Consider the following 12,157-nt stretch of genomic DNA (forward strand, 5'->3'; position numbering starts at 1 on the left):
CTGTCTTATATTGTATTGTCTAACTAAATGTAAAAGATGTCTAAAGAATAACAATTACAAATTTAAAAGCCAACTGATTTTAAGAGGTCAACAGAAGACTGTAAACAAAATAGAAGAGTTCACCAATACGCAGTGGTTCTGATTGCACTTACCAGAGGGTAAGGAAGGAGAGGCATCAATCATAAGTACAATTCAGAGGAGGAAAGGTTAAGTTTCCAGGCAGAATTTGAAACAGACAAACAGATAGATTGAAGAGTCTCAAGATTTAAGAACAAGGAAAAAGAAGAGTTAAATATAGAATGGCAATAAACAAATAATTTATATTACAATTGTGTAAAAAAAGACAAGATTCACTAAAAGAAGCTGTTCCATATCAAAACCAGCAATGTCAGCAACACTACAGTCATTTTCTATTCAACATCATGTTTTTCTGTATGCTGTCTCTGGGCTAAATTATATCTTTGTAAGAAATGGGATTCATGGGCAGTGAGCAGCTCTACCACAGCACACAGGATGCAAGAAGACAAAAGTGTACAGTCACGAACAGCTCATAACGTGGCCTTATATTTTTAATAAATTACCACTCCCTGGTTTGTAGATGTCTCATCACAGCCTTAACTGGTGCTTACTCTTATGTAGATTTCCTTACTACAGTGATAGCCAGGCCATCCCTATCTCTCACGCAACATACACTAGCTACTATTAAACTGTTAACTGTTCAACTGGGGAAAATGGTCAGGTCCTAGAACGCATAAAGCTGGAGTTCATTTACAGTGCTGTATTAGTTACATAATAAAAAAATGAATATATTAGATTTAAGATGATTAAAAATAACCTTTTAATATAATGACTCTCAAGATGCATTTACAATTAACCACGTAAGCTATTCTCATCTGTAACACCACAGTCTGTTTGAACACCTAGGAGTTAATCACTAAGCCAATATACCACAGAGACTCAAAAGAACTACCAACAAGCACACAGTAAGGACTCACAAGAACTTTTAAATTCCCACATATTAAAAGACCTTGGTTCTTGAACAGCAGCTTTAAGTCTGTTGTGTCAAGATGAGTAACAAAACCATGCACTAACAACCACCTCAACATTTTGAGAGTATATAGACAATTCATAATTTCATATTGGAGTTGAATTTTTAAATGATACACAACTGAAATTTGTTGTCAGATTTAACAACAAAGTTAAAAGACTTTAATGGAAAATTTTATACAGGATAGCTTTTTTGACAATACTGTACACTGTAACCTACGTGATGGCCATTCAACTTATAAGAACTTATGCGGTCATTTGCTGAAGAAAAAGAAAAATCCCTGAATAGTCTAAATAAATGCTTTTCTGCATCTTACAAATACATGCACAAGGAATAACAATTCATACTAAGAGATTTCAATAAAAATGTTGGTTGGGTACAGAACGCAGCAGGTAAAACTGATCTTATGTATTCTAAACACCACTTAAAGAACTGTTTAATTCATAAATATGGTTTGAGTTTTCATAGGTTAAGAAAACCCTCACATCATCCCACACACTGACAAGGAGCTGATGATATAATCCTGTATTAATAATTTTTTAATTGAAGTGTAAGTTATTTTTTATTTTAGTCACCTAGAAGATGCTGCATCCCAATCTTGACCATCTCCTCTAGGACGCTGAACTGTCCGTCCAATCACAGATGGCCGAGGGCTACTACTTCCAGGTGATGGATTCTGAGAATGAGCAGGACCTCTTGTTTCTTGACGGTAAGATATAGATGAATTCTGGGAAGCTGTGACTTTATGTAACACAAATCATATATTTTCTATTAGTGAAATCCATTATTCTGAAAGATATTACACAGTAAAGTAATGGTAAAAGTAACTGAGGTAGGATATGGAAAATACTACGTAAATATTGGAGAGCTAGGGCAACCTATCACTGGCAAGTAGCAGAGTTTGGAAACTCAATTCCAAGGCAAAACCACTGAAAACTACAGTTGAATCATAAATCTTGAGTTTTAAAAATACATAGTGCCTGACTAAGGCTATTGGATTTGTTGACGTTATAACTGAATTAGCCAAGAAACAGTTAATATAATTTATTAAGACACCAAATATAGTGGCAATCTTATGAAGAGAACCAGACTACCAATTTACAGAAACAAAGATGATTAAATTCAGCTGACAAAATGGAAACAGGAGATCATTTTAACTAATATACACTATTAAATCTACAAAATTTAAGCATTAAGAACATTGTGACATAGCCCTAATGACTATAAAATCCAAAACGATGATTAAACTATCTTCACACATCAGAATAAAAAAAAAGAAAATTAAAATAGCTTATGAAATTAGTAACTAAACTGTTAAGCACTAATAGCTTGAAAACTTTCTGAAATCTGTAAAATAAAGGTAGGCAGAGTTTCATTTAGTTTTAATTAAAAATCCCTCTCCTGATGACATATACTGGGAAAAGTTGATGAATGGAGAATTACAGGGAACTGTAAAAATGAGTAAGTATTTCCAAAAAATGGAAGTACTACAAAAATATTTACTAACTTGAATAGTACTGAACACCATCATTTAGTAAAATAATTTCACAAGATTACATTTGCTATAAAGCTGTGGGTTGCTTTTTGTTTTTTAATCATTCTAGATAAATCTTACCTGTAGTAAACACACAAAAGTATTTCAAATATTTAAAAACACCTACCTTGCTCTGTGGAAGAAAAACTTGGATCTCTGTGAAAGTTAAGCCTGCTTCTCAAGAAGATGCACAACTGTCGCAGGCACGACACAGCTTGCAAAGCTAACCGATGCCTTCCATCTCCTCCAAAGGCCAGGTTTAACAGAGACAAAAGGCTCTGCAAATACAAAACCATCAACACTGGTAGCTGAACATTAATGCACCTTCATGAACAACCATGCCAACAAGAGTCTTGCACTAAATATAGTTCACAAATGTTTTTAAGTGTTTAAAAATCACAGCAAACAATAAATAGGCTTACCTACTGTTTTCTTACTGAATGCAAGACTATCAGCCCTAAGGAAAAAGCTGAGTTCTATGTTATATTTCCAATAAAGTCACTATTTTCATCTTGGGAGCCCATTAGAGGGTGTGCATATGACAGTGACACAATTTTATCTTATTGAGAAGAAACAATGTATTACTTCACAACAAACTTCAATACTGACTAGCAATATACATTATTACAATCAAATAACTTTGTAAATACAATATATAGCTAATGTCCCTCTTTTCTATGCACCTAGTTTACAGAAAGGAATTTTTGTTTAGCTATTTTGTTTAGAAACAAATTATATAATTTACATCAATTCTTACTTGGCACAACTTATACCACAGAACAATAAAAACCTTAAACTTTATGTGAATTCTTGCCTGTACAATCTTTGGCCTTTGAAGGAAGATCTCAGCGGGAAAATCTTGCATAATCACGTCCTGAAGAAGCTCACAGGTACTCCAAATCAAACTTTGGTTGTTACTTCTCAAAGAGCTAAAAACGCAGTTCATATTTAAATGACACCCAACTAGTAATCATTAGCAAGTCATTGAACAAGAAAGTTATAATTACAACACTGAAGAACTGAAAGAAAAAATGCTGTAATTCTATTGTCATGCCATTTTTAAATTTGAATTATTCCTTAGCTATGCTAATTTTGTATACAGTAAAGAACAAACTCAATTCGAGCTGTTATTAAACCACATGTAAAATTAAGTTCCCAGAAGAGAAATAAAGTTATTGATTCTGAATTTGAAATTAAGATAAGAAAGACTGGAAATTCCCTGTGAAGCTAGTGATTATCTCAGTGGTACACAGCCAATAAGCTAACTCTTACCGGTAAGAAAGTTTTTTTCATTACCAAGGTTCATGTATAACTTAAAAGCATTTGAATTACATATATGGGAAGTTACATAAAGGAAGAAATGTATTAGCTATTCTCTAACATGTATATTATTAAATAATAAGAACCTTTTTGGTATTCTACTTCACTTTTTTTCTATTTTTATTGTTTCAGAAACCACTGTAAAAAAAAAAAATCAAACACGTCCAGTTTTCTTTTTCTAGACTCAGGCATAAAGGAAATTAAATATTAAAGAGGTTTTCCAGTTTCAGAGATCTTTCAAAAGGAAAATAAAAAAGCAAAAAAACCCCAGCTATTACAAGAAAGCTTAACAAGTCTAACTGTAAATAGTCTGGTCCACGATATTGCATTGCTGGCTACGCTAGAAATCTGACGCAGCTCTGTGTCAGCTCCCAGCTACAGAACTTTTCTTTCTGCCACTTCAAACACTGTTTTTTTCTAAATGAAAGTTAAAAACAAGCAAACAAATAAAAAAAAAAAATCACTGCAGAAAGATGATCTGAATGACTCAATGCCTGGATAAGGCATTGTGCCTAAACTTTTTGGCCTAAAGCTAAACTGCTACTGAAAGTATGGATTTCTATGCCAAGTGTCTGTGAAGGTAAAGTAAATAATTATTTTATTCCAGCTTGTCCTAAAATTAACTGAACAAAATCTTTGATCCACTTGAGAAACTTAGAAGACACACTGAAGTGTCATGAACCAAAAAAAAAGTACGCTGAATTAAACACAAAGAATGGATAGTAACATTAACCGAAAATCAGCTTATTACAACACATTGTTTATCTGCTCTGCCCAACGGCAGCACAGCTTTTATGATCATTTATCAAAAATTAACTGATTAGGTTATTTACAGGAACAGTCTAATGATGCAGAAAGACAGAAATTTAGAACCATTCTTACCCAAGAAATATAAAAACTACAAGCAAATTGTAATGTTTCTATTACTGTACCTTTCATTTGATGAAAGAACATGTCTATCTGTCGAAGTCAGAGTTAACCAAGGAAATGTGGAAAATTTCAAGCATTTCACTGGAAAAAAAAAAAAAAAAGAGAGTAGATATTTTGGAGTATATTTTATAGAAGTATTACACTGTGCATTTCCATGGCAAAGTCAAAAACTTATGAACTATAGACTATCTGAAATAGAAATACCTTTTATTAAACAGACTCACACAAACTCAGGTGCTTCTAATGACAGTTTTAAGCAATACCAAAAAAAATCAAGGTGAGCTTGAATCAAAATGAAATACATTTATTAAAGAAAGTTTTCGCAAATAGAAATCACAGCATTAGTGGAAAAGTACTCAATCCCCCAGATTGTGCTTTCAACCAAATTATAATTTTGTTCCAGTACTAAAGAATATTTATTAGCATGATCTCTAAAAATGGAAAATTGACCTAATGCTTTTACTCTTAAAGCAGTAGAAATTCTAGCTGTTAAAAAGTTATTACATGTCATAATTTAGTAACTAACATAAATCTAAAGCTATTTTTAACTTAAACTTTGTAATAATTATTGTGCAATTCTAAAGACAGTTGATACAATACAGTGCTGAGAACTAGATTTTAAAATATGACTTTGGAGTTACTGTATGTAAATCACCAGATGACTCTTTTTAGCAGTGTATGTTAAATATGACACTCTCTTGTGAACTGCTACTAGTATGTTGGTACAGGCAAAAACTTGCCAAAACAATATTGGTTTGTGTTTGTCAGTGAAACATTTAATATCATTTCGCTGACAAAAAATAAAAGAATAACACTGGTTTTCGTTTAGATACAAGCTAAAGATTTTTAAAGCACCTAATCTAGTTTTCTGAAAAGTAGAAAGGTACTTCATACTAGGTTTTGTTGAAATAAAAAAGGTGCTTAAACAGCCACTTTTGATTATAGAACACAGATCTTCTGAAAAGCATTACCAATTTAAATAATTTTAAAAATTATAGTATATTTTAACATACTTTACATATTCCAAAGAGTTACACTACCTATTTACTAGAAAAGAAAAAGAACTATTAAGATGAAATTCATTTTTATAAGCATTATAAATGCAGTTTCTGTGATACTAGATTTCACAGAATAACAACAGGAAAAAGAAAACCCATCAATAATATTTGTAATGGAATTCAATCTATATTACAACTAAGCATTTTCTGTAATTAACATATTCGTATTTTATAACTACACATACCAACTGTTCTTTTGGGAGGTATTTCTAAGTGCGATGGATGACTTCTACCTTGACAAAAATATCCAGTGAATGATTCCTCTTGAGGTAGAACTAAAACAAATAAAGGGTAAGTTTAAAAATGTACAGGGAGAAGAAAAAGAAGAAAAAAAAAAGGGCAAAAACTCAATTTATCCTCATGCTTTTCCTGAACTGCCTCTCTTTTGCCCTTGAATTCTAGCTTATTAAGGACACCGATTTAAAATACCGTCAGATGATTAGGAAAGTGGAGTAAAAAAAGAGCGTGTCGATGTTTATTTCGTACAATCATGTTCTGTAAAGTTTTTTTCCATTTTCTTACACCACCTCGCATACCATACAAGCAATAGCAAAAATAATCACACAAAATGTATTACCTAATAGAGAACTCGCAACCAAAAAAATCTACCTATGCAGTAATAAAATTAGATTTTTAAATTAACTATTTCAAACCTTTTCTACCAAAACTGTTGTCTTTTCAGGTCAGCTAAAAAGTTGTCCACCCTGTACTTAATAATATACATGTTATATACATGTATTTAATACACAAACTGTATAACAAAATATATACAAGGTATGTAACATTAAAAGCAATCTCTCCAGAACATAATATTTGGTTCAAAGGATCAAACTAGATAATGCTCAGATTATTAGTTTACAATTTTTCCTAGTAACTTAAATTGAAGTAGAAAGAAAAATACAATACTGTTATTACTATGCATTAACATTATTTTATCCAGACATCTATACAATTTATAGCGTAAGTAGGAAATATGTACAATACTTCAATTGAGTAGTTTCAAAAAGATGTAGTTTAAGAATGTATATGTAAAAGATTATTATATTATTCCCCATACAGTGACAATCTTGGGTAAAAATCTAACTATACCCTTACATGGGCACAGGGAGGAAAAAAGAAAAAAAAAATTAAACTGAAAAACACCAATCAACAGCCACCACATAGTTCTAACAAACTAAAATTCCAAGCATTAGACAGGCTGCAAAAACCACAGGAAAATTACTTTTATCTCTGAGATTGCATGGTGTAAGTGACAGAGGTGTGATCATTACTACACCACGCAGTAAAACAGCAGTGTCTTTCCCACAAGAACCAGAAGGATGAAGTAAGGACCTCCACAGTACATAATTTTCTCCTCTATACTTTGTGCTAAAATTTTTAAGGCAGAAGGAGAATCACATGGGTTTACTTTAAGAGGCACTGTAAATCATTGTAACAGATAGATAATAAGCTAGATAACAGAATCAAGTAATAGCATTTCGCACATATGTGAAGCTGTTCACATAATACGAAATTTTAAACAAAGTTCACATATTTTTCTATGACAAATCCTTTTTTTTTTTTTTTAAGATTTGAATTGCTCTCAAAGTTAAAGTCCACTATGCAAAGAAAAGTAGCAAAGCATGCTGGCTTAATCACAGTTCAAAGTTGCTACACTTGCTGCCATAAAACTGTCTTTGGAAGTTCATGTCCTGTGTCATGCTCTTTTTACACTACAGTAAACAGGTATTACACACTGAAGAAATGGACAGAGAAGGTCTGCAGAAAATCCCATTACAGAGATGGCACTATCTGATTTAGCTAGGATCATACTTTCTCTGGCAGAATCTGCTTACCATGCACTTCACTGATTTCTCAGGAATAATTTGCCTCCTATGCCTGAAAAGCTCAACTTTTCATTGCCTAAAAGCTTTTCATTTGCTTTATTTTAATTTTAAATAAATACTTTGAAATATGTAATTTACCTGGTTGATGTACTGAAGACTGAGACTGAGTTTGATAATGTACTGATAAAGAACTAGAAGTAAGTCCAGAAGGAAGGAAGAACAATCCATCCACAATCCCATCAATTATAGCCTGCAAGTTTGGATCCACATTGGGACGAAGCTGAGAGAAGAATTCCACTGCACCAATTCCAATCAGTTTCTGGGCAGCAGGTGGATGCTACATTAGAACAAATAACTGACAAAGTTAGCCTGAAGAGTCTTGAGGGAGGGGGAGGAACAGAAAGAACCGTAATCAAAACTTAAGCTAGATTTTGCCTTTGTTTAGACCATCCATCAGTTTCAAGGATGGGATTTTTAGTTCCTCTGCATAGCTTCTGTATAGTGAATAAAACATAAGAATATATTATGAGATCTCTGAAATTTCTGCAATGTTTGCTCAACTTTTTTAAAATAAGTTGCACCACTATTCAAATCTTCACTTTTCAGGAACAGTGCAAGTGCTTAGCTGCAAATCATGTCCCAAAGAAGAAATGAAACACTGAATAAGAAACTGAAAAAGCAGAGGAACTAAAATAAGAAACCCAGAAAAGAATTATTGTTTTTCTGCTATCCCCATGACCAATTGCAAGTAACTCAAATTGTTTTCATTTCTGTCTATACAGAGTGGCTTTATTATTCATGTCTTTGCAAGACACTAAAATCTCATTACATGGAGCTACAGAACCAAATAATATCCAGTTTTATCTAGCTTTCACATTCTAAAGACATATAGTTTATACATAATTGTTAATATGTCATACCTTTATCAAATTGTTCACAAAATTTAGTACTTCCTCTTTCATCGATACGACTGGAAAATTGAACCACTCCAAAAGATTAAGGAAAAGCACTTTTTCATGGACCAGATCCGCATATGAAATCAAATTATGATCTAATTTAAACAGAATAGTCTTCAGAGATCGTTCTCTTATCTCTGCCAGTTCATGACCTGCCCAAAAAGATGGGATTAAAAAAAACCCATAAAATTATCTGACGTAACTTAATTCTTATTTGGACAACCAGAATGCTGTCAAAGATCTGTGAAATAAAGCTAGCTTTTATGCTGTCAGCATTATGCTTACCGGGAAGACAAATAGGATTGCACTCACTAGCAGTAAGCTAATCAAGTATGTCTGCATGGCGTAAAAGTGTGAAATATTAAAAAATACACTAATGGAATCGGGTGCCAAAGATAAAACAAGAGGATGGCCTTGAAGCACACAACTAAATTCTGAAAACCTCTACCAGAATACACTGTGGATACCAAAAGCTGCCTGACTCACAAATTGGACAAAAATCTACATAAGCCCACAGAGTCGAAAGGCACCATATCTGAAGGGGAAAGCCTCTGGCATTTCCTGGGGAAGCATCGCCGTGTTCCACTGTCCCGTCTACGTCTGCAGCGAAGAAAAGAGTGCAGAAGGCAGAAAACTAGCGAGGGGTCCGGGGCGGGGGACGGACGGGCGGCGGCCGTGTGGAAGCGGAGGCCGGAGAGGGGCAGCCGCGCTCCGCGTATGCCAAGGAAGGAGACAACCCCCCACACACCCCCCTCGCTTTCCCCGACCCTCACTCCATTAACACACACACCCCTCCCCGGCCGGCAGCCGGCCGCTCCCACACACAACCGACGGGCCTGTTTCGCAGGTGAAACCCCCGCAGCGCTGTACACGGGCGAGAGGCAAGGCCCCTCGCCGCCCTCCAGCACGCAGCCCCGCGGAGAGGTCGGAACATCCGCGGCACCTCTCGGCAGCCGGGCCCGGTGCCCCGGGAGGGAGGGGGGAAACCGTTACCCAGCTTCCTGACGAGCGACGACAACTCCATCACACCCCTCTCCCCGCCGGCATTCAACCGCCGCGCCGGTTCTGCCGCCAGCCCGCCTCGCCTAGCCAACGGCGACCGCGGTGCGCCTTGGGAAACGTAGTCCGCTTCCTCCCCCTTGGCCAGCCGCCTCCCCGGCCGCCCTGTGCTGCGCGCGAAGCACGCTGGGAGCGTTCATCTCCCGGCGGAACCCCGGAGTGCGGCCGCACCACGAGTTCCGTGCAGCCCCGCTACGGGAGCTGATGGGGCCGGGTGCCTTTGCGGTGCCCGCCGGGGCTGGGCGGGTGCGGAGGAACCGCACCTGGGCGCGACCTCAGCCCGGGGAGACAGCGATAAGGCGGTCGGTGCTCTCATGCTGGGCCGTTGCCTTCCTTTTCTGGGGGAGCTGTAGACGGAAGCCGTTTCCCGGTGCAGGCACCTGTGGAGGCGCAGGGCCTGGCCCCGCCCGGGGTCCTCTTCTCAGCGGTGGTGAAGCGGCTGGCGCACCGTGCCTCCCTCAGGGCAGAGCGCTCCGCCGGGGAAGCCGTGCTGCCGGGAAGGGTCTTGGGGAGTCCCGATGTTGAAGAAGCACCGTGGGGTTTAGTCAGGTTTTCTTGGCAGAAATAGATATCCTCGGTATCTTTTTTTTTCCTTCAGGCTTCTCCAAGCGATTCCGGGGCGGGGGAGGGGGGGGGAGAGCTTAATGAACCGAATGAGTAACTTAGAAGTCGTTGTGACATTTCGAAAATTTAGAGCAATGCTTTTCAGTTAGAAAAGGCGCAGTTACACTTGGGTTTGCATTTCAGTAACCGCACCTGAGAGAATTAAATAAATACAGTGGAAACAGACATGTCGTTTCATCCTTCAGAGTAATCGGAGAAGCTTCAGGTGGATACATGCAATTACTGCCGTGCTTTTTCCAGCTCGACGTTAATTACCCATGCCTTAGAAGTGCAAGCCCTTTCCGTCGCTACTATTTCGTGCAGTGCAGGAACCCAGCCACACCATTTATCCGCGTATTCCCAGCCTTACGGCTCAGAATGCCGTAACCGGGTAATGCAGTGCTGGGCCTGAGGATTAGGCTACCAAACCCGAACTGGCTACCGTCTAGCAGCATTCAGAATAGTAAGCGTTTCAATAAGAATGGTTGTTCTCTGTCCAGACAGGTGTCACCTTGCTGTTCTGCTTGTAGCTTGAATATGAGCTTTGCATGTATCTGTAGGATGATGGGTTTTCATAGCTTAAGTTCTGCCATGATTCTTTGATGCATATTTGCAACATTGACTTCGGCAAAGATCAAATTTTTTTTGTTGTCTGAGTCCAGACCTGAAACTAAAAAAGGGTGTGTTTCTTCACCCTTTAGTACCCGCATGGCCCCGATTTGGAAGCCAGAGAATGATTTATGATTATAGTAATAACTGAGTATTTGCTAATGTTTCTTTCATGTGTTTGACAGCACCCTGGAAATAGCTCTTGCTGACTCGTGTGAAACAAACGAGGGGATGAAGTAGGAGCTGAATCATTAGGGGGTTTGGGGGTTCTTTTTATGTGACCTAGACTCCAGAATCACATTGCTTTGTTTACAATGCAAGGCAAATTTACAAAACAGTTTCTTAAACGTGTAGTAAAGACGTGTAGTACAGCATAGGTTATCTGACTGATAGATAAGAGGGCTGATCTTATTTTTGAATGATTGTGCTTGCCATTATAATTAGAAGAAATAAATTGATAATAGGTGGACAAGTGTTGGACATTGTCGTGGGTATATGCTCATGAAGTTTTTGCATGTAACTGCAGGTGCATAAGAGAAGACGGCCTTGTAATAGTCACAGTTTTCTTTTTGTATCACGCATTGCATGAGAAAGTACTTTTTTATCAGCACCCAACAAAAATGTGAAAAGTGCAGTATGGTATATGCAAATTATTTCCAAAAGGATGTACATAACTGCCATCTCAGTTTATGTCTAATTGTTTTTCCACCCTGGTCTCCATCACTGTGCTCTTCTTTCACTGTAAACTTATGTTAATGTCCTCCATACGCTGTATTAAGGTTGTACTAAATTCTTAATTGCAACTCAGAACTGTCCGTCATTTTGCAAGACAGTATTTCTATCTGTGGAGCAATAAAACAAAGTGGCTTTATTAAGCTAATTATAAATGTACTGTGATTGCTGCAATGAGGGTTTTTTTCCACAAGAGGCTGAACTCATATGGATCTATCAGTGTTTTTCAAGAGCAATAACAAAATAAGCATTACTGACTGAGTAAAAATTCCTTTTAGCTGTGCACGATATGCTCCTATAATGAAATACGAAGAGCTCTAATCAGATGGGCACAGGGCTGCTCACATTTTCCCAAATAGGACTGGTGGGTGCTTTATGAGACTCCATATGAGACAATAATAATGAAATGGATTTGTATCTCATTTGTCCAGCAAGGAGAAGGAATTGCTGAAGCAGTCATTTCCCAAAATAGACTAAATAAA

The 12,157-nt window shown here is 37.1% G+C and overlaps 1 protein-coding gene across 1 annotated transcript in view; it reads right to left on the minus strand.

The window, feature by feature from the left end:
• Positions 1–10,344, minus strand: part of RTTN (rotatin) — an 85,261-nt gene extending 74,917 nt beyond the window's left edge. The window contains exons 1-8 of the mRNA XM_075744528.1: positions 9,666–10,344; positions 8,637–8,824; positions 7,855–8,053; positions 6,076–6,165; positions 4,835–4,913; positions 3,397–3,511; positions 2,710–2,860; positions 1,624–1,789 (exon numbers count right to left, since the gene is read on the minus strand). Of these exons, the coding sequence (XP_075600643.1) occupies positions 1,624–1,789; positions 2,710–2,860; positions 3,397–3,511; positions 4,835–4,913; positions 6,076–6,165; positions 7,855–8,053; positions 8,637–8,824; positions 9,666–9,696 (1,019 nt within the window). The 5' untranslated portion in view covers positions 9,697–10,344. The remainder of the gene's footprint in view (positions 1–1,623; positions 1,790–2,709; positions 2,861–3,396; positions 3,512–4,834; positions 4,914–6,075; positions 6,166–7,854; positions 8,054–8,636; positions 8,825–9,665) is intronic.
• Between the last annotated feature and the right edge of the window lie 1,813 nt (positions 10,345–12,157).

Source organism: Balearica regulorum, chromosome 2 (assembly GCF_011004875.1).
Source record: "Balearica regulorum gibbericeps isolate bBalReg1 chromosome 2, bBalReg1.pri, whole genome shotgun sequence".
Classification (NCBI taxonomy): Eukaryota; Metazoa; Chordata; class Aves; order Gruiformes; family Gruidae; genus Balearica; species Balearica regulorum.